The sequence below is a fragment of the Scomber scombrus genome, chromosome 1 (genome assembly GCF_963691925.1).
Source record: "Scomber scombrus chromosome 1, fScoSco1.1, whole genome shotgun sequence".
Lineage (NCBI taxonomy): Eukaryota > Metazoa > Chordata > Actinopteri > Scombriformes > Scombridae > Scomber > Scomber scombrus.
In genome coordinates, this window is record NC_084970.1 from 21,305,540 (window position 1) to 21,332,854 (window position 27,315).

A 27,315-nucleotide genomic window follows, 5' to 3' on the forward strand; every position below is an offset into this window, starting at 1 on the left:
ATAGGCTTTAATTACATGTTGACCTCTAAATATGGTGTATTAGTGAGGTAATTGTGGTAAATTCACAGCTGCAGTCTCTGTTTTTACCCACTGTTTCACACACATAATATCTTTTCACTTTCTGAATGGTCTTTATATAGTGTTTTTGCCACATTCAAATGTCAAATGGCCATTTGAAGTTATACCCTGATGATACTGAGCTATTCTTTTCCCGTTCCTTTACAGTTTTCTATGTGATTGGATTAATTATGTGTCACTCACTTTGCTAGAGGTCAGCAAACATACATTCCCGGTCATAAGTCATCAATCTATGTGACCGTGGAGATGAAAAGTCAAGCATGTCAGCCAGGAAGCTGGACAGAGAGGGATCAGCCCATTGATTTCAGGGCCAACCCAATCTCACCACAGCCTGCTACTCGGAGAACTGAAATTATCCCTATGGGCTATGTACAGTGAGCTTTATACCTTAGATTTGTGGTGCATGATCACATTAGCAGGGCCTGTAAAAAAGTTATTTCAAATGCAGGGAGGGATAATTAGCCAACAGGAAAGTACAGTCCATATAATTATAGAATCTATAAAACTGATGAGTGATGAGGCTAAAAAAAAAAAAAATAAATAAATTGTATGTGTTTATTTGATTATGCTAACACAATTTAACTTTCAGATTGTACTCCAAGTCTCTTCATCCAGCTTGTAATCAAGAAACTTGACAAACCTGAGGAGGTTCCACTGGACGAAAACAAAATGTGATTCATAGTTTAATGTGGGTCTTTAAGGAAGCTCATGTTTTAGAAAGAGGTCAGACATTCCTGTAAATAACATAAAGGATAACTTCTTATGGGTGCATTAGTATTCTTATTTGACTGTAGTCACTAATTATAATGTGCTTAAGGTTTTAATATCAGATGAAAAATGTAACAGAAGGCAAGGACAGACTGAGCAAACTCACACCACAGACAGCCTGCTGGCTGCTGACGAACCAGCATCATTGTAGCTATACTCCACTACAGTCTCCTAAATGGCTAATCTTTGTTGGATCTCACCCTTAATTGGTTAACAGTCTCTGCAGGGCAAGTGAAAGTGGTGCTATTTAAGGCTCCACCATGAAACAGCAACACTTTCATCTTGGCAATAACAGGCAACACTTATATTACCAGATTCGAAACTGAACCTTCTATCTACCCACTAATCAAAAACGCAGCCCATCTGTTGTGCTGTCTCTTTTGAAATGACTGTTTATCTGCAGCATGTATGATAACTGTGTCTGGACACTAATTAACTGCTAAATAGACCACAATTAGATGTTATGTTTCTATAGCAAAAAATTCAGCAGAAAAATAAAAGATTAAAAAAAAAAGACCCCAAAAAAGGACAAAAACAAAAACAATGCATTTTATGTTTACCCAAACTGTACCAGGCAATGGTGGAGTAGCATCACTCTCGCATTCTCTCTCACTCTTTCTCTGTCTCTCTCTTCCTGACACACACATGCACGCGCGTGCATGTGCACGTGCACCAATACAACCTTACGTGCATATGAGCGCTCTCCCCTTCTCTCTCTATCACGCACAGTCAGACTAGCAGGCGGACCAGTCACACACACATACACACACACACACTCACACACACACACACACTTTCGCTTTTGTGTTTTGTCAGAATTAATGAGAAAAGTTCCCTTGCCCTAGGGGTAATTAGTGTCCTTGGAGTTAAATAAGCTAATACTTAGACACCTCTGGCACAAGCAATTATGTTTGTGTATTGAATAATTGATTCAAAGAGGGGGGAAGGGCTGCTAATCAGATCTGAGCATAATGAATTGATTTAATTAACAGGGGAATCCGAGGGTCTGTGGAAACTGCGCGCATTTATTCAGTAGCAGCAGAGGCGAGCGTGGCACATAAACTGGGAGAGAGGCGGCGTGAGTTTGCTTTCAGCAGTTGTCAGATTTGCAATTGGATTTGTTTGAATATAGTTGCCGTTTCGGAGCAAATGAGAGCGAGAAAGAGAGAATATTAACAGCGAGGAGAGCTCAGCCGTTCAGTCTGAGCGTCTGATCCGTCTCCGTGTGTGTGCACCGTTACAGATAGGCGACACTAGATTTATATCGCTTTTCATTGTTTTGCCTTTTTTATTCGCATGGAATTCATCAAGAGCAACCAACGCTGTTTGATCGCTATTTATTTGCATTACAGTTCAGTCTGGATAGGAGGATCTCGCCGCGTATATCACGGTATTCCGCTTACGAATTATTATTGATAGGAGGAGGGAAAAAACGTGCAGACGGCAATTCATCTTTCCAGGGTTTTTGGTGTATTGAGGCGTAGTCTAGTCAACCGCGCGTTTCAAAGCCATTTCCAGGAGAAGCTCTGAGCAGACCGAGCGGTGCAGCCTGCTGGAGCCGAGGACGGATCGCCCGGGGAAGGACTCCTCGTTCCTCAGGACGATGGTGTTGGACAAGGAAGAGGGTGAGTAACATCTCTGACCGTAGGATGCAATAACCTGGGGAGTAACACGGCAAACTACTGACATTTTACACGTTAAGTGTTTCCCGTCGCTCCGGACCCTGCGCACCCGCAGCCTGCGCTTTATACGGGCTTTCCAACCCTATTTACCCTATTTTCGCGGAGGGGACCTGAATAATGTTATTGCCTTTTGTGTACCCTGAAGTTGAGGTGCACACTCACACGCATCCATCCACTGCCAAACTGCAGTTTAGTTCAGGAGAGTTGTATGTTTATTTACAGCGGATTTGTCTGTGGCGTTTTGATGTGTAACCCGGAGTTTTGAGAATACTCCTCAGACGCTGTGGCTCCTCTTTTCTTTCCTCCTCTTAAGTGCTTTTTGCGTCTGTGAAGTTAGCGAGGCAGCCTTTGACATCACCACGGGATGGGAGATGACAGCAGAGTGCTTTTAACTTGATTGCAAATTATGGATAGCGCCGTGCAACGTTCACTCACTTTCCATCCAAATAGGCCTACTTGCATTACTTATCTATTTCAATGTATTTAGGTTAATGGGTGAGGCAATCTAATTAATTTAAATTTAAATCAAACTCTCCTCTAATGACGTCCCATTTTGGATTAAACTGGTGTTGAGACGTGCAGTGCATTCATCACATAAAGTACTGGTTTAAATGGTGCTCAGTGTGATGTATGCATTAACGTATATTAACATAGCATGGTAGTGATATTCAAATGGGCGTCATATAGAGTACTAAAAGCCATTATGAGGCCTGAAATGAAGTTATTCTATGCTGTTTTTCTCTCTTCTGACACTTTTTAAAGCTTCTGTTAAAGGTTGTTTTGCTGTCAAAATAGACCTGCTGACATCCACTATGACAAACTCCACAAATCATAAAACACTTCTTTTTTTTGGTGTGTGCCTTTTTTCTCAAAGTACTGTACACCGCTTTTTCACATTTGGAAGAGGGCTCCTCCTCCAGAAGTAATGGATGCATTTGTAGCCCATTATTTATGTTTGAAAATGGATATTTCATCTCTTAGCAGAGCATCCTTTCACTTACACATCTAAAAAACCAATAAAAGGTTTGCGGCAGAGACATAAATTGGTCTGTCTGGCTGAATCCATGTTGTGCTGCTAATGTACCCAAATTAACTCAACTGTAAATTGTCTCCTTTGGATGTCTGTCCAGCTAAAAGTTCCCTATATGATTCATGATTCAGATTGCTTTTAACAGTTATTGGCTAAGCAATAGTAAATGTACAAGGTGATGCAAATGGCATTAGTGGGAAAGGATGCACAGGAGCATGTAATGCAGTCAATACTACATTAACTACTGATGCCCAATTACAGAACCAGGGAGAGTGGCTTTTAGGAGCATTAGGACTTGCAGAAAAGCTGAGATCACCTGCTGCTCATTGCCTAAAAGCTTCACCCTTTATTTGCTGGACGCGACCAGCAGCTCCAGTATTTTGGCCAGGTTGTCAACAGAGCTGCTTGGATCTGGTCTCATTCGCTGTGGTGCCTCTTAGCATTTATTGGCTCTAAAGTTATAGGCTTGTCAATTCAACCTTCTTGTCTAATGTATCCACTTAGTGCCTGCACAAATAAACGTGTGTGTATGTGGAGAGGAAGGTGTGTGGGATGCTGTTTTGGGTGGCCACATGGGTGCATGTGTATGATTACTCTCTGTTTCTCTTCATTGATTCACTATTATGCCTGCGTGTGTTTGTGTTTGCACGTGCTGCTCAAGTGTTCATATTTCAGTCCTTATTTGACCTGTAAAGCAGACCATCATTGCATCTGGTCCCGTTTTCAAAGCCTAGTTGGCAACAAAGTGAGGCTGCTTGTTTGGCAGACAGTGTTTTTGAACTCTGACTTCTCTTAGAAAAGTCTGCACCAATTTGCACTACAAAAGCAATCACCAGAAATGAATCTGTTTGCTCCTTTATATGAGCTCCATTGAGAAAATCTTTCAACTGGATCAATCTATAAAAAGTCAAACATTTGAAATACATTTTCAGACAGACTGCTCTTATATATTCCTTATGAACTTCATAGGATCAAACCTAAAATATTTCTCATGTTGTGTACCCGCTTTTATAGCATGTCCTGTCCATCATGATTTACATGCACATTGTAAACTAATCACTGTTTCATAGATATGCTGCAGTCATTAACTTATGATATACACTATCCGGTAAAGTCTGAGAGCACAGAAGACTGTTAAAGGAATACAGGCACTGCTTTGTGACCTAATAGTTAATAGTAATCATAGTTAGTAATGAACAGCAACACATATACCAAAATATTTTGTTAACATTTTATATCTCCTTGCTGAATGCGTCCAATTTGAGAAGAAAAGGCAATTCAGCCATTTCTCTCCATCTTCCACACTGCATAAGGCATGTTTTTGCTGAACGTTTAACACAACTGTATACTCTAAACACTGTAAAGCAGAGGAAAAATCCTCCAGCTACTGATACATTTCTGGTTACCTTTGCTTGTTAATTTACGGGCCTGTTATCATCCTGTCCAGTGAAATTTGTACATTCATAAAGCATGTGATTGAAAAGCAATGCTTCAAATGAATACAGACTGGTGATGTGTCGGCTGCTGTAATAAAACTTGGGCTTCAGGCTCCGATTTTTATTTTTTGAAATAATAAGAATTGCTTCATTCTTTACCAGTGTTACCATGGTAATACTGTCTTGTAGCGATGTTATATTGATTTAGAAAGTGGACAGTAATATTTCTTTTCTGTTATTTGGTTTCTGAGGGTTGATTTCTAATTTCCAGTTGGAGATTACTTTTATATATTCCTTAAGTCTTTTCACTTTTCCAAAGGAATGCAATTTGCTCTCTTGTATTTGCTATTTTCTCAGCTTATTGGTTTGCTCTTACTTCAAAATTAAACTTGCCCATTTCAAATATTGAAATTACGTCTGGTTTTTGTGCTCTGGGCCCTGAACAATATTACAAACACATTGCTTCGTTTGATATTTCTTTAAGTCACTACCGTTTTTCATGAAGCTTTATTGCAGGCACCTGCATTGCCTTTGCTGAACTTTTCCAATTTTGCCTTAAACGCACTGTAGATTGTCAGAAGACAGTTATATATAATGTGTATATATATTTATAATAGTTACAAGGAGTGTAAACAAATGAATGCTGCTTTATTTGCATACAAATAACAAAATAGCACCAAAAACATACAGAATGCCTTGATGTTTTGACCATCCATGATATACTTAAGCTGTTCTCATTATTCCTTTTTACTGCTTAGGAAATCACTCTTGTACCATTTTGAGCAGGGAGTCTTTAATTCCATCTTACGAATGCAGAATTCTCACTGGAGATAATTTCATCTGTCACCACTAAACCTCGAGATCACTATCAGTCTTGATCGCTTCACATCTATGAGTGTGCGAGATGTGTATCATTTTCCATAATCTTAGTGGAATTCAAAGGGACTGAATTGAGACTTAAGAGACACGTGTTAGCGAGCTTGCCCACCTGCCTTCGATGTTAATGGCTGCACTCATCAATGTGCCGCACAAACTCAATTATGCACTCTCGAGCTGTGAGAGTATCCTGTTTATTATTGCCAGAGGCTGCATGTTAGCCATGTTATCATAAAAAATTCTCACAACAAAGATCTGGCTACCACATGTCACAAGGAACGGCTGATCTTGGTGATACATGTTCAATGTTCGACAATGTGTTTTTATTCACTGCAGATGATTTTTCTTTTTCAGTGTCAAGAAGAATGTTTGCTATGTTGTCGAGTTGTGTGTGAGAATAGTGAAGGTTCTGGCATTAGGAGGCAGAGGTGTCACACTGAAAATTGTATGAACAAGTAAGAAGCTTAAAGTCGCAAGGGTCATTCCAAATGTTGCAATGAAACCTTTTACACAATCCACAATTATGCTGACACAGTGAGATGAATCGTTACTTCAAACCACCTTGGAGAAACCTAATGTCTCACTGGTAGCTCTGAGACAAATGCAGACATGCTCAGAAGTAAGGTTGATGATGCACATGAACAAAACTCTTCTCGGCGGCAAAAAATAAACTCCACTAGCGCCTGATGTTTGTGCCGGTGTAAAAACATTGTGTTATTTGTCCACACCAGATAGTCCAGTGTTACTGATGATGACTTGCCAAATATATAATAAATAGTTTGTTAGTTGTTAGTTTTCCGTGTGTCACAATATCTCAAGCTGCTGTTAACTACACTAATATTGATATTGGAAAAATTCTTCCTGCATTGATGCCTTTATAAACACATGCACACACACTTCCTACTACATCTCAACTTTTTTCCCCCTCACAGTTATTTATTCACCTGTTTACCTGTCGCACATGCTTTTCTGACTTGTTTGGCATTTTGAAACACTCTGTAAAGCATATTCTTTTCTCTCTTGAAAATCAATTCTCCTTCATTCTGTCATCTTAGCCTTAGCAAAGAAGATATGAAGAGAGATGGAGAAAAGGGGAGACACATGCAGCAAAGTTCTTGAGATCAGCAGAGGTCAAAAGTAATGTCACCAACTATGTTTCTTTGACAACTGAGTGCTACTGTTGAGATGCACAGAAAATTTTAACCGAAGAAAAACTCTAGTATTGTACTGGTAGTAATAAAATAATGTCACCTGTTACGCTCTTAGTCAACTGAAGCACTTTATATACAGTTTCTGCGAAAATTAAACCTTGGCAGGGTTACTGAGCTGTCATGCATTTAATATATAAATTACATACGCTTATATGTATGTTTATGTAGGTGCACGCCATGAAATTATGAAGACACTCTCTCTTAAATCAGTCATATATTATGCTACGATATCCTCCATGCTTCTTTTTACTGCAAAAAAAGGAAAAAGGCATATTTTGAAGGCTTTTAAAGGACCATAGAAACTTTAATGTTTATAATGATTCAATCTCAAACTGTAATTACACTGATGTCACTTAATGCCTTCTTGTTTTTTGAAGCAAATGTACAGAAATACTATTCGCTCAGTATTAAAGAGGTCTTGTTTAATCCGTCTTGATGCATATTTGTTGAAGGCAGGGGTGTACTATATCACTTTATGCATGTGCATATGTATTGTTTGCATGTGTATGCTTGGAAAATATTGATCTGGTGGAGTATCCCAGGTAAAGTGTGTGTGTGTGTGGGTGTGTTTTTTGGGGGTAATGGCAAATAAGTGTGTAATACTTATATACAATTATGGACTTTGAATTTTGAGTCTATGTATAAACATGTGAATCAACATTACTTTTGGTTCACAGCAACAGTTGACAGTTTTCACAAACATCCATGTGCCTGCAAGTCCTGTAAAAAAGGTGTTGATTGGTTCGACTAGCACTGACCCAAGTTAAACATGGATGCCTGCAGATATAATGCTGCATTACTGTACTAAAATAGTTTTAGGAGAAGTCAGTCAGTTATACAAACCGACCTGCTGTATTCTCTTGCACACAACATGGCGTCAGTAGAAATTCTTGCCAGCGTCATATTTTCCATTTGCCAGAGCCCTGGTCCTTACCTATTTCTCATTATCCAATCACTGGAGCTCTTACCATTCTTTAAATGCTGTTGTTGAGAATTTCTCCTGTGTTCTGTCTTGCCAGTGGAAGTGTGTGGCTCTGAGGATGGCAGTGTTGGATGGTCAGTAAAAGACACTTTGTTCTTGGGGGATGTAAGGAGCAGCACAGCCTCTAGGGGCTGCTAGCAAGGCTTTTAGACTTTCAGACTTGTTTCACTGTAAATGTCTTTTAGACACCATACCGCTCTATTGTATTCCCATTGCTATATTCACTTTTCTGAAGGTTGAGTGTCACAAAGTAGATTTGCTCTTAAGTGAGATGCTTTTTGCATCTCAAACAAAGATGCATTATACATTTTTGGTCTCACCAGAGGCCCATTTTCTCTCTTCTTATTTGCATTCTCAGTCAGAGAATGAAGATGCTATTCGGTGTCATAAAACATGTGCACTTTACAGCAGATAACCTATAAGTTGTTTTAATGTTAGTATACAACTGGTACTTTGTAGAAATGTACGTTGCAGCTGTTCTGTCTTCATGCATATTTACATAAAGTATACTTTGTACTTCTAATCCAACTTGAAATGACCTTTTCCCCGCATGTATTTAGGTCAAACATAACAAATTTAAAAGCCTCCTTAGTGCAGCTTTTTAGTGCAAGTATCCAAAGTAATAGGGGACGGAGGCTTCACACTTCCTTTATATGTTACAGCTATCTTGTTGGTAAATAGAAAAGCCTGGGGTGCCTTCTCTTAAATAAAAGACAACTTGCTGAGAACTAATCTCTTATTGGATGACCTTCAGTAAATCAAATCTTAAATAGCTAATTAAAGTCTGTGATTAAGGGGGGTAGCTTTTTCACTCTTAAAGCGCGTAGATTAGGGTTTGGATATTGAAGTTGCTGATTTAATCAGTGCTTAACTATGATGTTTGCAACTACAAACTCAGAGGCAAATGACAGCTGCCGTACACACACATTCCCACTGAGCTCAGCATTAACTTCAACTTGTTTCTAAGATGCTGGCCCCCACACCCTTCCTCCCATTCACACCTCTTTCACATCATTTTATTTCATTTCATGTGACCAGACATCTTAAGCTTAATTGCCATTTGATTTTAGCCAGTAAGAATTACTCCTTGTGGAAAAAGTTGGTTAATATAAAAGTATTACATGGAATTCATTAAAAGCAAACCATCTTCATATTCAACCATCAGCCAATGTCATATAAAATATTACTCTTCGAGATTAAGTTGCCAACCCGCATGACATCACACCCAGTCTTCATGAAGGCCCTTCCTAACTGTGCACCCAACCAACCTCTCTCATTATTTACCCCATCAGGTGTGGGAGTAGGTGTTTGAATGACATTAGAGGCCCGTGCTGCCAAATAACTGCCCCCTGTGGGGAATTTGCATTATTCAAGATTAAAGAGCTTCACACAGTGCACCACAGTATGGTGTTCCTTGTTCCCCTCCATTTTCGACACACTGAGAACCCTGAATGGCACACCTGTCTCCTGGCATATCCTTTGAAATAATAAGTGTGCAGTAATTGCTGGGGATTGGGAAGGATTTTGTACATCACTTCCTGACCTCATGAGTGACACAAACTTTAGAAGGCTACATTTATTCCTCCCCAAATGCATTTTTAATGTGGACTAAAAAGTGTTTGTGCATTATTCTGTTTCCGAATGGCGGAAAGTGGCCATGACAGGTCTAATGGCTTGATTTTTTTTTTCCAGAAATCCTGAAGTGGCAGATAAGATTGCCTCTAAAAGTAGTTTTAGAATAGATGGATTTCCCCTTTATTCTATTGCAAATGAACACAAAAAGTCTGTTGATCTCACAACTTCTGTATGAGACTGAAGATGAAGATGCATTTGCCCTCTCAGTTAGTGACAGCTTGCACTTGAATGAAAAATGGTAAAATGTAAGGTTTTAAGATCAGATCAACAGAAGACAAAGCCCAACATTACGCCCACATTTGACACAGCTACATCCAATACCAAATCTTCTCCTTGCTCTGACAACACTGACAGTTTATTAGTCCTCCTTCATTAAGGGTTTTCACATGGTTTATTTGGGGTAACCCAGCACGACAGAACCACAACTGTGTTGTGTCTTTTCTCCCTTTCCTCATTCATCTTACTCCCTCACTCTCATTTTCTCTCCCCATCTATCCCTCTCTCGCTCCATTTCTGCTGTTGACAAGCTTACCTTGCAGAGCTCTAATCTCACCCTACTACTGAGCAACCAAGTGTTGGAACAAGTCGCCTTCTGTAATAATTTGGAAACTCTGCCAGCTTCATGTCTTAAAAAAAGCAGCAATGAATTTAATTAGAAAGCTGTTGCATATCTGTGTGATACATTTCTTTTAATTAACCCCATGTGAATAAATTAAAAATAATAGGGGGCTGAAAAGTGTGGAAAAAACACCCTAATGAAGTTTTCCGTTAATTGGGATGGAGTATGCAGCCAAACCACAGTGAGTAGTGAGCACCAGGAGCTAACAATGCCTTCTGTAAGCCTCAGAAAAAGGCCCAGGGCCTTCGTGCTGACTTCAAGTGTAAGAAATGCACCTCTGACGTGATGGAAATGAACGTGGGCTGGGAGAAAAGGCAGTCCTGTTCCAGGCTGCTCTGCTGAGACTCCCCATGCCGCGCTTGAAGCTGGGCCAGTGTTATTGCAGCCCTAATGCGGCTGACTCATTTGGAGCGGATCAGGAGTAATTATGGTAGGGAAAGTGGCTGCCGACCGTGGGGGTCAGGACACTTGTAACATGTGAAAAGAGCAATTATTCCAGGAGACAAAACCCTCCCTTATCCCAGGCAGTGCCAGGGTCAATGCAAGGGACGGCTGGGCTCCGTTTCACCAGGGCTTATTAGCCACAGCAAGCTGCAAAGTTTGAGAGAGTGCATCTTGTTAATGAACAGTCCCCTCCTCATCCGCACCAGCCCTGTCTGCTCTCTCTCCCACTTACTGCGGGTGTTAATTATGTCATAATCATAGCATGCATACAGTCCCAGAAATCACCCCACAGACCCCAGCATTCATACACAACCATCTGGAAATGTAGCATGCCTTACAGTAACATAGAAGGCTCACACAGAGAACTATAAGAAAACACCTTTAGTATGAATGTAATATTGACTTGGACCCTGTAAGAAAATACCTAATTTGACTGTGTGTCAGTGTGTTTCCCTCAGTGAGTGAGTGAGTGTGTGTATGTGCTCATACATATCTTTTCCTTTACTCCGTACATATGCTCCGAATAAGGACGGGAACATGAATCACACATTAAATCAGTGGTCTTTATTTTGCTTATCATTCAGAATACACTCATCAGTCGGCTTTCAACTGGCATGTGTATCCCAGCTGATATTATTACCAGATGTCTTGTATTTTGTCTTGGCAATAGAGAAACGTGTCTATGGGCTCAATTACAGCAATGACGGAAGCTGAATGAAAGGGGCTGATTCATGCATACAATGGCAAGACATCTGCATGAGATCCCCATTAACCTCAGTGGCAGACACCTTGGCCCAGGGACAAATTTTACTTGGGATTGCCATGGCCACAGGACTCACACTGGTGGCAGAAACCTAAGAGTTCAGTGTAAAGCAGTCCCCATTACTGCTAAACTGAACATACACAGGAAACCAACATGGACATTTCTTATTTTACACTGCTCTATATTGTTCTCCCTGTTTATAGCTCTTACCATTCATAATATAATATAAAAAAATATAATGTAATATAATATAATATAACTTTTTAGATTTAGTTAAGATGATTCATTCATTCATGCAGGGTTGATTTGTGATGGTTTGGTAACTTCATGCAGCAGTTTATGGAATCATTGTACGCCATTAATGTCTGGTTGATGTTTTGTGCAGGGGTGCTTTGAATTTAGAGATGGCGGTAGTAAGGATGATGATGACAAATGCACTTGCTTCAGCTAAATGCAATCATTTGGTAATGTAGTATCTAATTTCTGAGCATCCCAGTCTGTGTCTTTACCATGCTGGTGCCTAACACTCTTGTTTGCTGCAGCTGGGACGAGGAATTATAGGGGCCCCTGAGAGGAGGCCCACCCAGGGCCAGCTTCCACTTCCTTGAAAGCCCGCCTCCCTCCCCATGTGTCAGGAAGGCTGAGTGATCCTCATCAAGATCCTTTACCTTCCCGTGAACTGGAAACGTCTGCACCACACCATGGCGTCAGGTCTTTTAATTGATCAAAAGGCATTTAGCAAAGCACAGAATCAGATGCAACTGTCCCTGTTCTGTTATTAAGGGTGAGTGCCTGTGAGAGCAGATGTTCCACTGGGATCATGTGTGTTCTATAAGCATACCATGAATTTGTGTGTAAATTACATTTCAGTTTTGTTGAATGCACACTGATGCACATAAAAATACTGCTAAGAGGATTAGTCTATTGACAGTAAGGTGGTCAGCTACTACTTTGATCATTTCAGTTTATCAAAAATGCTGGTTCCAAACAACTCAATTGAAAATTTCACCTAGAAATTGTGATGAGCATTTTTTATTTTATTTATTTTTTGCTCTTTTTTCTGAGCATTTCATAGACTACACAATTAATCTAGAAAAATATACATTAAACTATGTAATAAGAATGCAAACAGACAGTAACACTGACAATGTAGAATTTAGCAAGTAAGTTATGATTATGATGATGATAATGACTATTATTATTATTATTTCCTGGTTTTGAGCTCACAGACATTGATGCCAAAGCAATAACCAATCATCCTTTATTCTGCATGACATGACACAGCATGGCTGATTGCTCCAGGATTCATAGGAAACCCATGCAGCATATACTTTGCACCTGCTCACTCATTTCAAAAAAGGAAGAATAAAAAAAACAACTAAACATTATGGTGATAACGATAGAGAAAAGGGATTTGGAGGAAATCATCATTCTTTTCAGACGTATCCTTGTCCAGTCTGAGGAAATGTGGGTCTTGCCATGCCTATGTGATAATTATATTTCTCTACTTGCAAATGTTTCCTTGAGTGCTCCAAAAAGCGCATTTTCTTTTAAAACCTTAAATATATCAAAAAGGTTAGCAGAGTGATGGGATTTTTTGATAGCTGTAAAGACGGAAGTCTAAATAGGGTAACATAGAAATCGGATGCTATCTCTATAATGGAAAATACATGCTCTGACAGACTGCTTGGGCTGAGAAATTGTACATATTCTTGAAAGATACAATCTTAAAGAAAGTAGATGGATGGAAGAAGAGAGAGATGACAGGCCTTTACACACACTACTAATGGCAAATTAAATTCCTTCTCAGGAAGGATATTTGGCAGGGCAAGTGCTGTCTCTCCACTTTGAGGGGTAAAATGCATCCCTTGTTGGGGAATGAATTGTGATGTGGAGAGGCATGCTTTTGGTGACATCAAATGACACTGGAAGGTCAGTGGCACTTGTATCTGTTAAATGGATTGGATTAAGTGGAGGCTGCCTCCTAGTCTGCTACTTCCTTTCATAATGCAGCTTTTCTTCCTCGGAGGTGGCAAGCATGGGTGGTTCTGTTCTACTCCACAGTTTCACATAGCACAGAGAGTAGTGACAGGTGCAAGAAAATGTCTCATGGCATTAAGGGAATTGAAAAGACATTTCCTTTATACAATCTTTTTTCTTTTGTCACTGCTCTTTGTTTAGTAGGTTTGAGCTACTACTTGGTACACTACTATTAAAGCTGTTTTCCAGGTGCTGCTTTTGTTGAAGGCATCAAACCCATGTTTGTTTCCTGCAATGTCTTCAAGGGAGAGGCATCAGTTCAGTGTGCATACTGGTTTCCTGGCAGACCTTAGATGCTCCTCTTTTGAGATATCTCCCTCTAGTCAGGCCTAAAGGACCAGGACGTATGCATGGAGGAATGAATGGGAGACTAACTGAAAAGAGAACCTCCGTTGCATTAAAACACAGAGTGTGTTGTCACTTTGATGATGCTGAGCAGGCTTTAAAACAGAGTACACATCCAACAGGGGGCTGAGCAGCATACAGTAACTCGAGGATAGGTTAAGCTTTGGCCTTTTCAAATGTGATGTAAAACACACGTGATATGTTTAAGGAGTATGTGGCGGGTGGTGGTCTCAACCAATTAGGAGTAGTTCTCTGGAGGTGGAGGAACGACCTTTTTGTATAATTAGTTCTCTTATTTAAAGCAAAGATTTTGAGTAGAATAACTAATTAGGTGTCATAAAAGGCAAATTAAAGATTTTTGTGACCCCCGAGGGAATTGCAGAAACTCCTTTCGTTTTCTTTGCACAAGCTCAGAGGCACACACGCATACACATGTACATAGAAACACACAGGCATTTTCTCTCTCCTCATTAAGACTGTTTTTAGTTCTGTAGAAGCCTGTCAGGCGAGCACTGTTGGCATACCTGCAGAGAGCTCCCCTAACAAGCCATGAAATGCAGGTAGAATAGTCCGCCCTTAGCCGGAGTGGCTTGAATTTGAAGCTTTTTAGCTTCATTTACACTGAACATTGGTATTTATAGCAGGTTTTGTGATCCTAATGTGCCAGCTTCAAGGGGCCTGTTTTGGTGAGGGAGGGAGGTGAGGGAGCTGGAGGGCAGGCAGAACACTAATTGATGGCTCCCATCACCAGAACTGGACCAATTAGCCTCTCCTTTCCACTTCTGATAAAGAAATAAGACGGCTCAACACCACCAGAGCACTTACTGACATATAAACCAAAGCTATAAATTTGACTAACAAGCTCTCCTATTTCTTTCACCTCTTTTTTAAAAGGGGAAATGCTAATTACATTACATTCATAGAATTATTGATGTACGGATGGCCAAAAATTGCTGAGCAAATCTGGATCCAATAAGGTACTTTGTGAGTCCATTTGTGTATACATGTGTGTGTGTGTGTTTGTGTGTGTGTGTGTGTGTGTGTGTGTGTGTGTGTGTGTGTGTGTGTGTGTGTGTGTGTGTGCGTGTGAGAGAGACAGAGAGAAAGAGGAAATATGTTTTTGTGAAACAGAACAAACTTGACAGGCTTAGCAGAGAAAAACTGCACATAGTGAAGCAATTCCTGCACACGTCTCTAAAGTGCACCTGCAAAACTGTGACCTTTCATATAAAACTCTGAATAACATGTGTATAAAAAAGGCCATTATACATAGATACCCACACATACAAAATGCTGGCCTAACCCCCTGTAATGCAGAGTGTCCAGTTTTTTTTGTTTTTTTTTAGAGAGAGAGAGAGAGAAATGTGTTTTGAAAGAGAGTGGCAAGTGGCATCCACTGTGTGTTCTTTTAGACGGATCAATAGCTCAGTGTGTGAGAGAGTGTCTTAAGAGCTGTTGTCTTGTGCTTTCATCTGTGGCAGACCTGTTAGTGCTACAGAGGGGAGCTGCGCGCCCCTGCCTCTGTACCAGCAGTGGCCTGAGGGGGGCTTTTAGTCCAAACACAAATGTCAACCACACATAGACTATTAGTGTTTAGTGCAGTTATTAAATGGACTTTATTTGTCCTTTAGGAGGGTAAAAGGCGCACTTAAAGGGGACCTGCGTGACAGCAGGGCAATTTGCGAGTTTGGTAACTTAGGCTCGCTCGTTGCAGACACATGAGTACAGATAAGTGTAAAAGGAGGAAAGCCTGTAATGCTCTGAGTAGGGAACACTGTGTGTGTGTGTGTGAGTGTATGTGTCTGTGTTTGTGGTTTGTGTGCACACGTGTGTGCGTGAGTTTGTGCCTGTGTGTTTCTCTGTGTGTGTGTGTACGTATGAAACACAGAGAGTGAGTGTATGCTAAAAGGCACTTAGGCCATAACATATCTCACTGGGGTCTGGTAGCAACGTTTTTGTGGTCAGAGGCTTTTTAAAAGGTTAATGTTAATCTATACCAAACAAAGCCCATGAGGAGCTTTTACAGCTGTGGACAGTTGAGTGAAATGGGCTTTGATGAAATGGTAGGTAACTAACGTACTACACAGTGCACTGTAAATACCACAGTAAAGGATAGTGTCTTCTATCCTCAGAAATACATAAGACATGCCCCTTACTCTGAAGCCTGCTGCAAGTGATCATGTAACTTTTGTATTACAGCATGTTCTAAGTGGAACAAGTACGTCAGGGCTTTGTAGTCCAATGTGACCTGTGTGCCTATCTACATGGAAGAATGTTTTCTTTAATGCATATGAAGCAGGTAGGCAGTGTGCTGTGGCCGCGTGCGAGGCCAGGCTTAGACGCCTCGAGAAGCAGCCGGCTTATCAAAAAGAGAACATGAAAAGTCACTCGTGTTCCTGGGCCGTAAATCACGCATGGCTGTTTGTCTCCTTATCACTACAGGTGTGCCGATGCTCTCCGTCCAGCCCAAAGGGAAACAGAAGGGGTGTGCTGGCTGCAATCGCAAGATTAAAGACCGCTACCTGCTCAAGGCCCTGGACAAATACTGGCATGAGGACTGTCTCAAATGTGCCTGCTGTGACTGCCGCCTGGGGGAGGTGGGCTCCACCCTCTACACGAAAGCCAACCTCATCCTCTGTCGCAGGGACTACCTGAGGCAAGAAAAGACACACAATCACCTCTCTCCACTCACAACAAACACAAAAGCCATGTCGTTTCAAGGGCTGCATGGCATGAAGGAATCACAGAGCTGTTTTTTTTAACCTTCTGGTACCACTTCGCTTTGGGTTTTTTTAGATCATGGCAAAACTTAATATGTAGACAGTTTGCAGTAACTTTATTTTGCAGTATGCATACAGAGGAAGGTGATGCTATTTCAGGATAGTTTACATGAGTACTCATGGGTAGAAAATACTATCCCTAACCCTTATTTTTAATCCTACAAGAAATCTACATTCTGTGTAACTTATAAAGATTCCTGTGCAACTATCAAAACGTGAATCATGCTGTCATGCTATCCCGTTATCCAGAATGCAAAAGTGTCATCATAATCTGTTTCTACTTTTGACTGGTCATAATGATTGATACAAAAATTACACACTTTCCATAGAACTATTAGTTTGATAGTAATTAGAGAAATTCTATGACATCTCAATTAAAATACTTAAAGTGATGAACATACAACACATACAAAACACATGCCCTCAAAATAAGGAAATAAATAAACACAAGGACTAAATGCAGCAAACTCAAATAATACAAGTTTACATACCCAAATTCACTGTACTGACAACAAAAGCATGATCAATAACACTGAAATAACAGCACTGGGGTTCACAATTTAAAATAAAGACAATAGAAGGACATTAAGTGAATTAAGAGACTATCCTAACTCTCAGGGTCTATCAGAGCGGTATATTATACCGTTATCCTATAATCACATTTGCTCTAATGGTTTTCATGTAATTCTAGTTCCTCTTCGACATAACTCAGAAGAGTTCACCATATCTTACAGAATTTGCCAGATGAACCTCATAGTGTGTGTTTTAGTTTTTCATATAAATACAATTTTCCTGATACACTGCGTACAAGATGCAGGAATTGCGTCTTTCCATTTCAGTAGGATTAGGTAACAAGCGAGCAGCGTACAGAATGCCAAGACATCAGAGGGTACTCCAAAATGAGCTATAAAGGCAGGGGCCTATAGTCACTCTGACCTCTGAAAGTGTCTTAAACACAGATGTCCAATAAAATGCAAACTTGGAGCAATTCCAAAGTGTATGTAGATAAGTTAATCTCTTTGACAACATCTACAGTGACAATTAATTTATCCCAAACGTGTCAATGACTTTTGGAGACATTTTGGTACATCAGGTTGTTTAAGTTCAGGGGTCAGTCCTAAAAGTTTATCTCATCTACAGCATCTGGCATTAAATTCAATTGTATTTGACTTAAAAAGACAGTAAAGCAGTCTTTCTATACCTCTGCCCCAATTTTTCTACAATGTTAGATGTTGTTTATTGTCCATCTTAGCGTGGTAGATCATACAGGTTTGTTTTACTTTAGAGATATTTGTACTGACAAGACATTAAGCTAACAACTAATATTTCTGTGTAAAATTTAAATGGCTGTATGTAATGTTTGCTTTTCATTGTGCAGTGTTTTTTGTGTTTTTCATAACTGCATCTTTTTTCCTTGTTTACATGAACATAGAAGACTTCTGTCATGGAGTAGACTAGGTTTCAGTTGTACCAGAGCTGTAAGCTGTACCTCCAGGCAGGCATGTTGCTTCATCAGTGTCTTTGGCTCTGTTCAACCAACCCCCTTTCTTCAGATGTCCCCTACCATCTGCTTGTTAAATTAAACATGACCATTTCCCGGGCGTTAAGTCACATTCCCAATGAGATCCTACCATTTATCTGAGAGGGAACCCCCCTGGGGCCGACTTAGGGATGCCGGTGCCCTAGGCCCCCCTCCCAAAACTCCCTGTCCTGTACTGTCCTCCCCCTTTCTCCATTCCCTTTCTGCCTACTCGTCTCTCCACTCCCTCATTGATATCTCCGGGTCACTCCCTGCATTTGGATCTGTTCAGTATTCTGATATAGTGGAAAACATTTAAAACAACAGACATCATTTAAATCACTATGAAAATTGTAAGTAAGGAGAACCTTAATCAACGTGGTTATCATCCTACCTCAGTCATGGATCTCACATTTCACTAATATCTCAGCATTTCCAGAAGGAGCCTGCAGCCCACTTGAGAGGTGCTTAGGGACGTTGCGTTGTGATAGACCATTACCATCCATCAGTTCCCACCCACAGTTAATGCTTTTAAGATGCAGTGAGAGGTCCACTAAGACCCAGTGTCGCCCCCAGAAGGGGCAGATGGTGCATATGAGGTAATAATAAATGGGCAAATGACCAAGAGAAGGCAAAAATGATGAAGCTCAGGACTTTTACTTGGTAAAATACATCTGCTGAAAGGACAGCAACCCCAACCCCCAAGCCATAAGTGCCTAACTGGCACAGTGACGGAAAAGGAAAAGCTTTCTCGCGCATTAGACCACTAAGATGTAGAGGTCAGAGATGGGATGAAAATCGGAGAGAGACATTTGAAATAAAGAGTTAGGAATACTAAAATAAGAATAAAAAAGAAAGATGAGGAGAGAGCTTTCTGTGCACCTCTGTTGCCCCAGATTGCCTAATGAAATCCATCCCACTCGCCTGCTCTTCAGCCTGCGACAAATGCATAACACTTAATGGCTAGAGATGCTTGAGATGAATTCTATTATGGAACAAATTAAAAACCTTGCCTTGCGTGTAGAGAAGAGGCAGTTTGAGAGACCAGAGCATTTTGAAAGTAGGTGACGCAGTCTCCGTCCTGCACCAGTTTTCTTTTTGTTCCTTCTTCTGTGTTTAGTAAGATGAAGGCTCCCCTCACCTGCGGTAATGAAGGTAAATCTGTGCACTGAATTAGCCTCCTGCACTTCATTAAAGACACACGGGTGGATCAAACACACATTGGTTATTTCCCAGGGTTTGGAACCCTGCCATGCTCACATTAATTATTATAGGAGCTCCATCTGTGATTGTCCTTCAGTGGTATTAGCAACTTATTGAATGCACTCACGCTTTCCTGAATCTTCAACACACAAACACTAAAAATGCACACACACTTTAGCCAGCGTCCTCCCCTGCCCTCCAAACCATTGCAACCATTACAAAAAGCCCAGATTTACTAATCACCCTGACGTTAATTTCTCTGTATTGAGAGTGTTTTTTTAGCAACTTGGCCACACTCTTTCATTACAAATGAGAATAATAGATTAATTAGGCGTTTCTTTTGTGTCTAGGCCTGGCATCGTATGACTTCACCAGAGGGTTGACAATCAAGTCATGGTGTGAACATCAAGACTGAGATCATTTAATCTTCTATTTCATATATTAGAGAGGACATAATAGTCATCCACTTATCAAAATGGGATAAAAATGAACTGTAAGAGAAGACGTTTTCAAGATAATGAACATTATAAGTTATTCACAAACTGGTGAAATAGCAGGAGGAAGATGATAGCTCCATCTGGATGTGACTGTTTTTCAAATCTGTTCTCTCCTTACTTCCTTGGCAAGTAAAACAGTTGCTCTTCCTCTTTGGGCAAGATAGATCTAAACATAAAGGTTTACACTTTAAAAAAAGACACAACTGTTGGGGAAGGTCAGAACATGTGACGCATGCATTAACAGCTTTCCCTTTAATGAAATCTGACAAACCCTGCACAGACTGGGAAGTCTCAAAGAGCTCAGTGAACAGGTAGGGTAGAAAACTTCAAGAGACACAGCCCAATCTGAGGGAGGCAATGCATTGACGCGCCGTAGGAGCTTTAAGGGTTTGAAGTTGGCAAAGCAGCAAGTTGAAAGGACTAAAGAAGGCCTTCTTCTCTCTAAAGACACATTGTAATAACTCAATAACAGAGGAAGGAGCGCTGAGTTTGTTACACTCTTTACTGTAGTCAAACTCTGCCCCAACAACAGCACACTGTTTAACACAGTTAAATTTGCAGTTACTGAATAAGAACTCCTTTTAGAGTTTTTAGAGTATGAGGTTTTCTGTAAGGTGTCAAAATTATAGGAAATAGAGATTAGGGAGCCAAACTAGAAATAACTGTTTTATCAATAACACCTGTTAATTCAAGACTATTTAAATACAACAATTAAACAGTATGAATAGAATAACATCTAAGCTACAGTTATGACTATTGATACTGATTCATTAAATGTAACACCGCAGACAACGGAGTGTTTATATCAGTTTGTTCATGAATTTAATAAATAATATATTATAGAACAATACATTTGCATTTATAACAAAATGCCTGAAGTAAATACTTTTATGTCAGTGGTCATATAGTTAATATCTGAACAAAGATTACATTTGAAAGTTCCTCAAAACTCACTCACATTAAAGTCATCCAATAAATAATCAGCCTGCTTTCACTTTACACTGTATGATCCTGTTCAGAGAGCCGCGCCAGAATGTCTCACAGGTTGTGGGGAGCAATCCAAACCAGCACTTCTAACCATCTAATCTGTTTAAATTAACCACAGAAGCGTCTATTTTAAAATAGGACTTTTTAGACTTCAACCCCCACTATAATGCAGATGATTGATCGACAAAGCCTGATGGGTCCAGCGTATTATAAGAAGCTATCAACAGTACTCTCTTATTTTCCAGAAAGTCATCATTCACATTCTATTTAAATAGAAGCACTAAAAACTGTGTTGATGTTGAATTTTTTCCCCACTTTCCTTTTGAGAATATTGATTTATTTAATCCAAATGACCAGGGAAATTGAAGTGCATGAGCCACTGCACTCTTACAATACATGACATGTGTCAGAACAATATGTGGGAATTCTGCAGAAAATAGTCTATTCAAACAAAAAAATCTATTATAAATTAAATGAATTAATGTTTTTAAAAAAGGTAATCTGTAACTTATGTTCTTTGAAGGCAGTGTTTCAGTGCTGCGAAGCATTTCAAATTTCAAATTTTAAAAAAATGACAGGAAACACTGTATTAACAGTTTTCATGTGTGCTTATATTCAAGTTATTGTAAAAACTCTGTATGGTTTCTTGTAGGATACATGATTACAGAAAGGAAACAAGAATTTCTGAAGCTAATTGGCCTTCTTTCAGCTTGTGTAGATGACAATAAATCTATACATTTTTAATCAGAGTATTGTCTATAATTTTGCACGAAATACAGGTGATAACTAATCTGGTCAGTCCATTCATGTGTTCGCTTCTATATTGCCTATTTTTTGTTTGACTCTAATTTTCTGTAATCTCTCAGCTGACATCAAAACCTGTGATCTTTACATCTGGCACTTGATAATGTTTTGATGTGAAACATTCATTGCTTACTATATGTAGTTTCCCTTCAGCTGTTACCCATGAGACCACTACAGTGGTGGCTCAACTCTGGTAGCTTTTTAGCTTCATAGGAACAGGAAGAGAAGAGTGTAATGTGATTGAACATTTCTCGCAGGCTCTAATCTCCTCTTAGCACGAGAGGCCCAATTAAGCCGTATGCTGATGCCACGTTATAACTCAGACACATCAATTGTTGGTGGAAGAACTGTGTGAATGGCACACAGTCACACCCAATGCAATTTCTTACATTCCTCCTCTTCATGTTATGGTAGAAATGGAACAACAAATGTCTGTGTACATGCTACAGTGATGTAGCTTCACATATCTTATTGTACTTCAAACTAGAAAGTGCAAAGTGTTTTCTCTCCTGTTTGGGTCTACTGTATTCAAAAATGAAAAACATTTTTTTCTCAACCAGGTGTCTGTGGACCCGTAGTGGTCTACTCAACTCTCAACTCAACTCAACTTTATTTATATAGCACTTTAAAACAACCACAACTGAAACAAAGTGCTGTACATAAATAGATAAAACAACACAGGGACATAATGTGTATGGCCTTTACCGACATACCATATTTACTCAAATTTTGACCACAGCCTTTATTTTCCATAATTGCAGAAACTAACAGGCCTTTATTTGTAATTGCCTCTGTTTGATAACTATAATTGGTCATATTTTAGTACAAAGTCTAATTTCTACACCCATTTGCCCTTTTAAAATCATTGCCTTACATTGATGCAATTTCTGTTCCTGTCTAAGTTTGTTTGGTGCTTTGTTTGGTGCTAAGAAAGGATGAGAATTACTGTTCTACACACATACAGTAGCCCTACATACAGTGTATTTCTATGTGATATGTAGTACTACTCACTACGCCTGATGATGTCACCATGATATTATCAAGCTAGAAGCTTGCATTTTGAAAGACGTGGGTGTTCACCAGGCAGGGTCCGCATGCTCCCTGTTTTTGTTGTCTCAAGCTCCATCTGAGATAACACTGGTGACATCATGAGGTTGATCAGTACTTAACATGATGAGTACACTTAATTGGATGTATGAAATCGATAGTGTCCTTTTAATATATAAATATGTATATAAATACATTTAATGAAGGACAAGCATCTAATTTCATCTTCTTTTAAAACAAATATTGTAGACATATTGACTTTTTTTGTTGCATTGCTTTTATTCTCATGGGATGATAAATATAAGTTAATCAAAATACCCTGTATTTCCTGCAAGGCTCTTTAAATGCAGCATACAGTACCTACAGCAGGTAGAGATGTGTCTGTCACCAGTTGCAGAGGTGAGATGCTCAAAAAATGTTTCATAAGAAAGGGAAAAAGAGGTTATACCCACAGTATTTGGTCTATTTTTCTGAGAGACTTCATAACTAAAAGGTAAAAGGTGTCACACACTGTATTGACTCAGGGTGGATCTCAGTGCAGGCAGCAAGCTGGGCCTCCCCCACCAAGCGTTTTCACAACCTGTATGTATCAAGTGAGGACCATGTCCACAGCCCAGCGGGGTGTAATGGAGATGGGCTAGAATAATCCTACGAGCTGTTATGGGTATGTGCATGTCAGACTCTGTAAGTGGCCGAAGCTCTCTAGGCGCTCTTATAGCCTTGGTTCCCTGAGGGGAGAGAGAAAGACATCACAACTGTATGTGACCCCTCATTACAGTTAGAGTTCAGGTGTGGTACAATCTGCAGCAGTCCCTGCCATTGTCATGATGACAGAGGTTCCTCAGGCTGAGGAGGTGGGAGGCAGTAAATTATACCCCAAGGAGATTTTGTAGGGGGTGTAAGGTGAACATAAGAGAATCAATTGATCAAAATTACAAAAACAAACAAACAAAAAGGGTCTGGAGCTGTTGTAGGACGTTTCTGGAGCACTGATATTTGGACTGAACGTGTGTGATTTTGGATATTCAGAAAAGGAATAATCCTTTTTTGGTAATACGTCACTTTAAATAGCCCTATTTAGTATTTATAAGCAGCATATAAACATTTAATAAATGTTCATAATTCACTATAATGTAGTTTTAAGCAGACATAAGGCCATTTTAAATGTTCATTAATGTACAGTGTTCTTCAATAATTATAACTTAGTTTTACAATTGTCATTTATTATCTTATGGGTGAGTTCTAGTTTTTGATTCCTACATTAATAACATTTGTATCTGCAAGTGTTTACAGTAAATGTGTCTATACAGTATAAGTAATTCTTAATGTTAAAGAGTGTCGGATTGTCCTGTCTGCTGTATGAGAACATTCAGTATTTTACTGAAACAGTAAGCAGTTGTAACAATATCTCTGTTTAACACCATGTGAATCCCTCTCATGGAACATAACAGCCCATCTCCCTCCGTTTCTGTCTCTCCTGTTCCTCTGAGGCAGTGGCCCCTAATTAGAAGCAGGGCTGCTGGACAGACGTTTTCTTTAACAAGGTGAAAGCAACTGAATGGGACTAGTCTAAACGAGGCAGAATATCAACACTGTGACTCTTCTGTCTGAGCCCTACAAGTTTGGGAGAAAAGCGTTTAACATACTGTTGGAATGGCAATCTGCTGTTGCCTTATCTCTTCTTGTAAAGCTGTGAAACGCTCCTTCTCCTCCTGCAGAATATATAAATCTTTCTCTGCTTGAGAATCTCCAAATTAAACATAGAAGGCAGGCGCTTGGAAAATGAAAATGTAAATCTGACTGGAGGAAGTATTTGAGGTCCCTTTGAAGACAAAAGACATCTACACCAGTGCCTCCCTGCTCTGTTTGTGACCTTTATCATTTGGCTCCAGTATAATAAACAGTTGCCTAAATGAGCAGCAGCAAGGTTTGAGTTGTGAGTCTGAGGAACATTTAGTTAACACTTCAAGGTTACATCTCCAATCATTGTCTTCTCTGAACGGAAAATGAAGATAGAGCAAGAGAGAGGGAAGGGATTGAGCGTGAATCCTTGTAACAGAAATCTTTTGAACTTATGACTTCATTATAGAACGCAGCCTCTTGTGTAAAATCCAGCTGGATTTGGTTGGGGATAGCCACATTTTTGTATTTTAGATTTGAAAGAAAGAAAACTTTCAACAGCTCAAATGGTTTACCTCAGACTTGTTTTTGTAGCTTTTGCAACATGCATGGGGGGGAATTCTTTGAAGAAGGAGATTAAAACCATGTGATCATTTTAATTAGATCATTAGCCAAGAATTAAAATCTATTTTTGTAACTCTCATTAACAAAAATACCAAGTGGGTGCCAAGAAAGATTTGTGCATTACATTCAACGTATTTCGTTTCTGCCATGTTTTCTCTTCCATTGCAGCATTTTCTTTTTCTGCTATTGTCCTTGCTGTCAGTACGTTTTTGTTTACTCTTTTATTGCATCAAGGTAAAGGGAAGGTGGGTTAATCTCCGTCTGTGCTCTCTGTCTTTCAGGCTCTTTGGTACAACGGGGAACTGTGCAGCCTGCAGTAAACTGATCCCAGCCTTTGAAATGGTGATGAGAGCCAGAGATAATGTTTACCATTTGGACTGTTTTGCCTGTCAGCTTTGTAACCAGAGGTAAGAATAGAGATCATAACTGCACAGCAACACTGCCTTCTTGTATTAAAATGGCCAATAGCTTAAATATTAGTATCTGCTGAAATTGCTTTCTCTTAAGGTGCAATGCAGTTCATCTGTCTGATTACATTAGTACAGACTGCAATTTGGAAGTCCGAAAAAAACCCTAAAATGTGGATTGTCTTGTAAGCATAAAGGTTGCTGTGTTGCATTTGTAATGCTCTGCTAATTATTTTCTATTGTGACACACTGCCAGCAGTTTAGCAGTTTGTCCTTATTTGGCTAGATCTGTAAATCTTTTAAGCCAGAGGGATGTAAAAATGAGCTCTTATGTTTTCAATGGAGTAGCTGGGAGCTACAAAAATAAAGTCTTCCAGAGGTGTGTTGCTGCATAAAAGAGACTGGACTTACACTGGTGTGAAATGGTGTTTCCCTAGTGATAGGAATTATTATAAAATTGGAGCGAGCACAAAACCTATGGTATGATATACATAGAATATGACATACCCAAATATTGCTTTTTCCCATTAATATACTGTTGGTAATGGCACCACTCTGGGAGCAGAACGTCCTTTGCATGCTTGTCAGGGGTGCTGTGACCCTGTTCTTCCACACAGCACAAGCCCATTAACCTTCTGCAGGCCAGATTCAGTTACCATAGTGAACACCTGCTGTAAGGGAATTATGACTGCAGTCTCTCTTCTCAGCTGGCAGACATGAAGCCAGGTCTCATCTGGCATGGTATTGCCATGGCCGTGACTGTTGTACCAGCCTGGCACATTACTAAAGCAGAGCGCAGCTCGGCTATATTCTTATCTTCACTCCCCTTCAGACACATTATTGAGCTTTTTCCACTGTGTCACACAAACAAACAGCAGCATAGAGAATAACATCAGTGGGGCAGGCTGCTATGTGTTATGTTTCCTCTTCAATTGACTATGAGACTTTAGAGGAAAAACATTCTTGAGCACTGGAACCAAATTGGTGTGTGAACAGCTAACCCTGTAGCAGAGTTTCCTTGGAAACTCTTGTGGTGCCAGCGCCTTTTTTGCCAGGCCGAGGAGAGCTGACCTGCCTTTCGTTGGGCGCCAGTGCTCGTGTCTGTTTGCTTTGAAATGATAGGGTTTTAATCTACTTTTATTCAAAGCCACACATTTATGATGACTATCAAAAGCAGGCTTTGAATCTGACAGGGCATAGTGTCAGCATGGATCAGGTAAAATGTATTGAGCCAAATGTGTGCAATCACACAAAATCATCATTACCTGCTGATCTTAAATGTATTTTCACTGCCAAAGCAAAGCAGAGGCAGCCAGTCAACACACAACACAACCTTGTCACAATGCCAACACTAATCGTCTTTGTGTTTTTAACAACAGTTTTGCTTTTGTTTTTTTCTGCCAACAGGTTTTGCGTGGGAGACAAGTTTTTCCTAAAAAACAACATGATTTTGTGTCAAATGGACTATGAGGAGGGCCAGCTGAATGGGAGCTTTGAGACACAGGTTCAATAGTCGGAACCTCGTGGCAGCAACATTCGGCTCCACACTTTACACACGACATGGATGTTCTGCTGCACTTGGAAAAAGACAAGCATCTGTCTGCTTGCCTGCAATACTTTTTAAGACCCCTTTATCAGTCCCTAAGGACTCTTGTAAATGTTCAACTTTTTGCCCCTCCCACACCCCAACACTGAGCAGTTACAAATTTTGATGTACAGTTGTGCCTGCTTAGCTGAGCACTGTATTGCTTGTATGTTTTGTGAAATTTGTTTCAGGTTTGTTTTCTTTTCCTTTTAGAAATGGTTCATTGGAGGGTATGTACAGTCTGTTTTCTCTGTATATATAAACTGGAACATTTATTTTATGAAATGTAATGCAATTTTATTACTAGTGTGAATTAAAGATTCTTAAATGTTC

The 27,315-nt window shown here is 39.8% G+C and overlaps 1 protein-coding gene across 1 annotated transcript; it reads left to right on the forward strand.

Moving 5' to 3' along the window:
- Positions 1-2,363: 2,363 nt before the first annotated feature.
- Positions 2,364-26,910, forward strand: lmo1 (LIM domain only 1). Its single transcript, XM_062415806.1, has 4 exons — positions 2,364-2,471; positions 16,352-16,565; positions 25,272-25,397; positions 26,805-26,910. The coding sequence occupies exons 1-4, from the start codon at positions 2,450-2,452 to the stop codon at positions 26,908-26,910; spliced, it is 468 nt and encodes a 155-aa protein (XP_062271790.1). The 5' UTR covers positions 2,364-2,449.
- The last annotated feature ends 405 nt before the right edge of the window (positions 26,911-27,315 follow it).

Bases quoted from the DNA above. Each gene is read 5' to 3' on its own strand.
- lmo1 (XM_062415806.1), top strand. From the start codon at position 2,450: ATGGTGTTGGACAAGGAAGAGG. The intron at 2,472-16,351 runs GTGAGTAACATC...TTATCACTACAG, and splicing joins GGTGTTGGACAAGGAAGAGG to GTGTGCCGATGCTCTCCGTC. The intron at 25,398-26,804 runs GTAAGAATAGAG...TTCTGCCAACAG, and splicing joins TGTCAGCTTTGTAACCAGAG to GTTTTGCGTGGGAGACAAGT.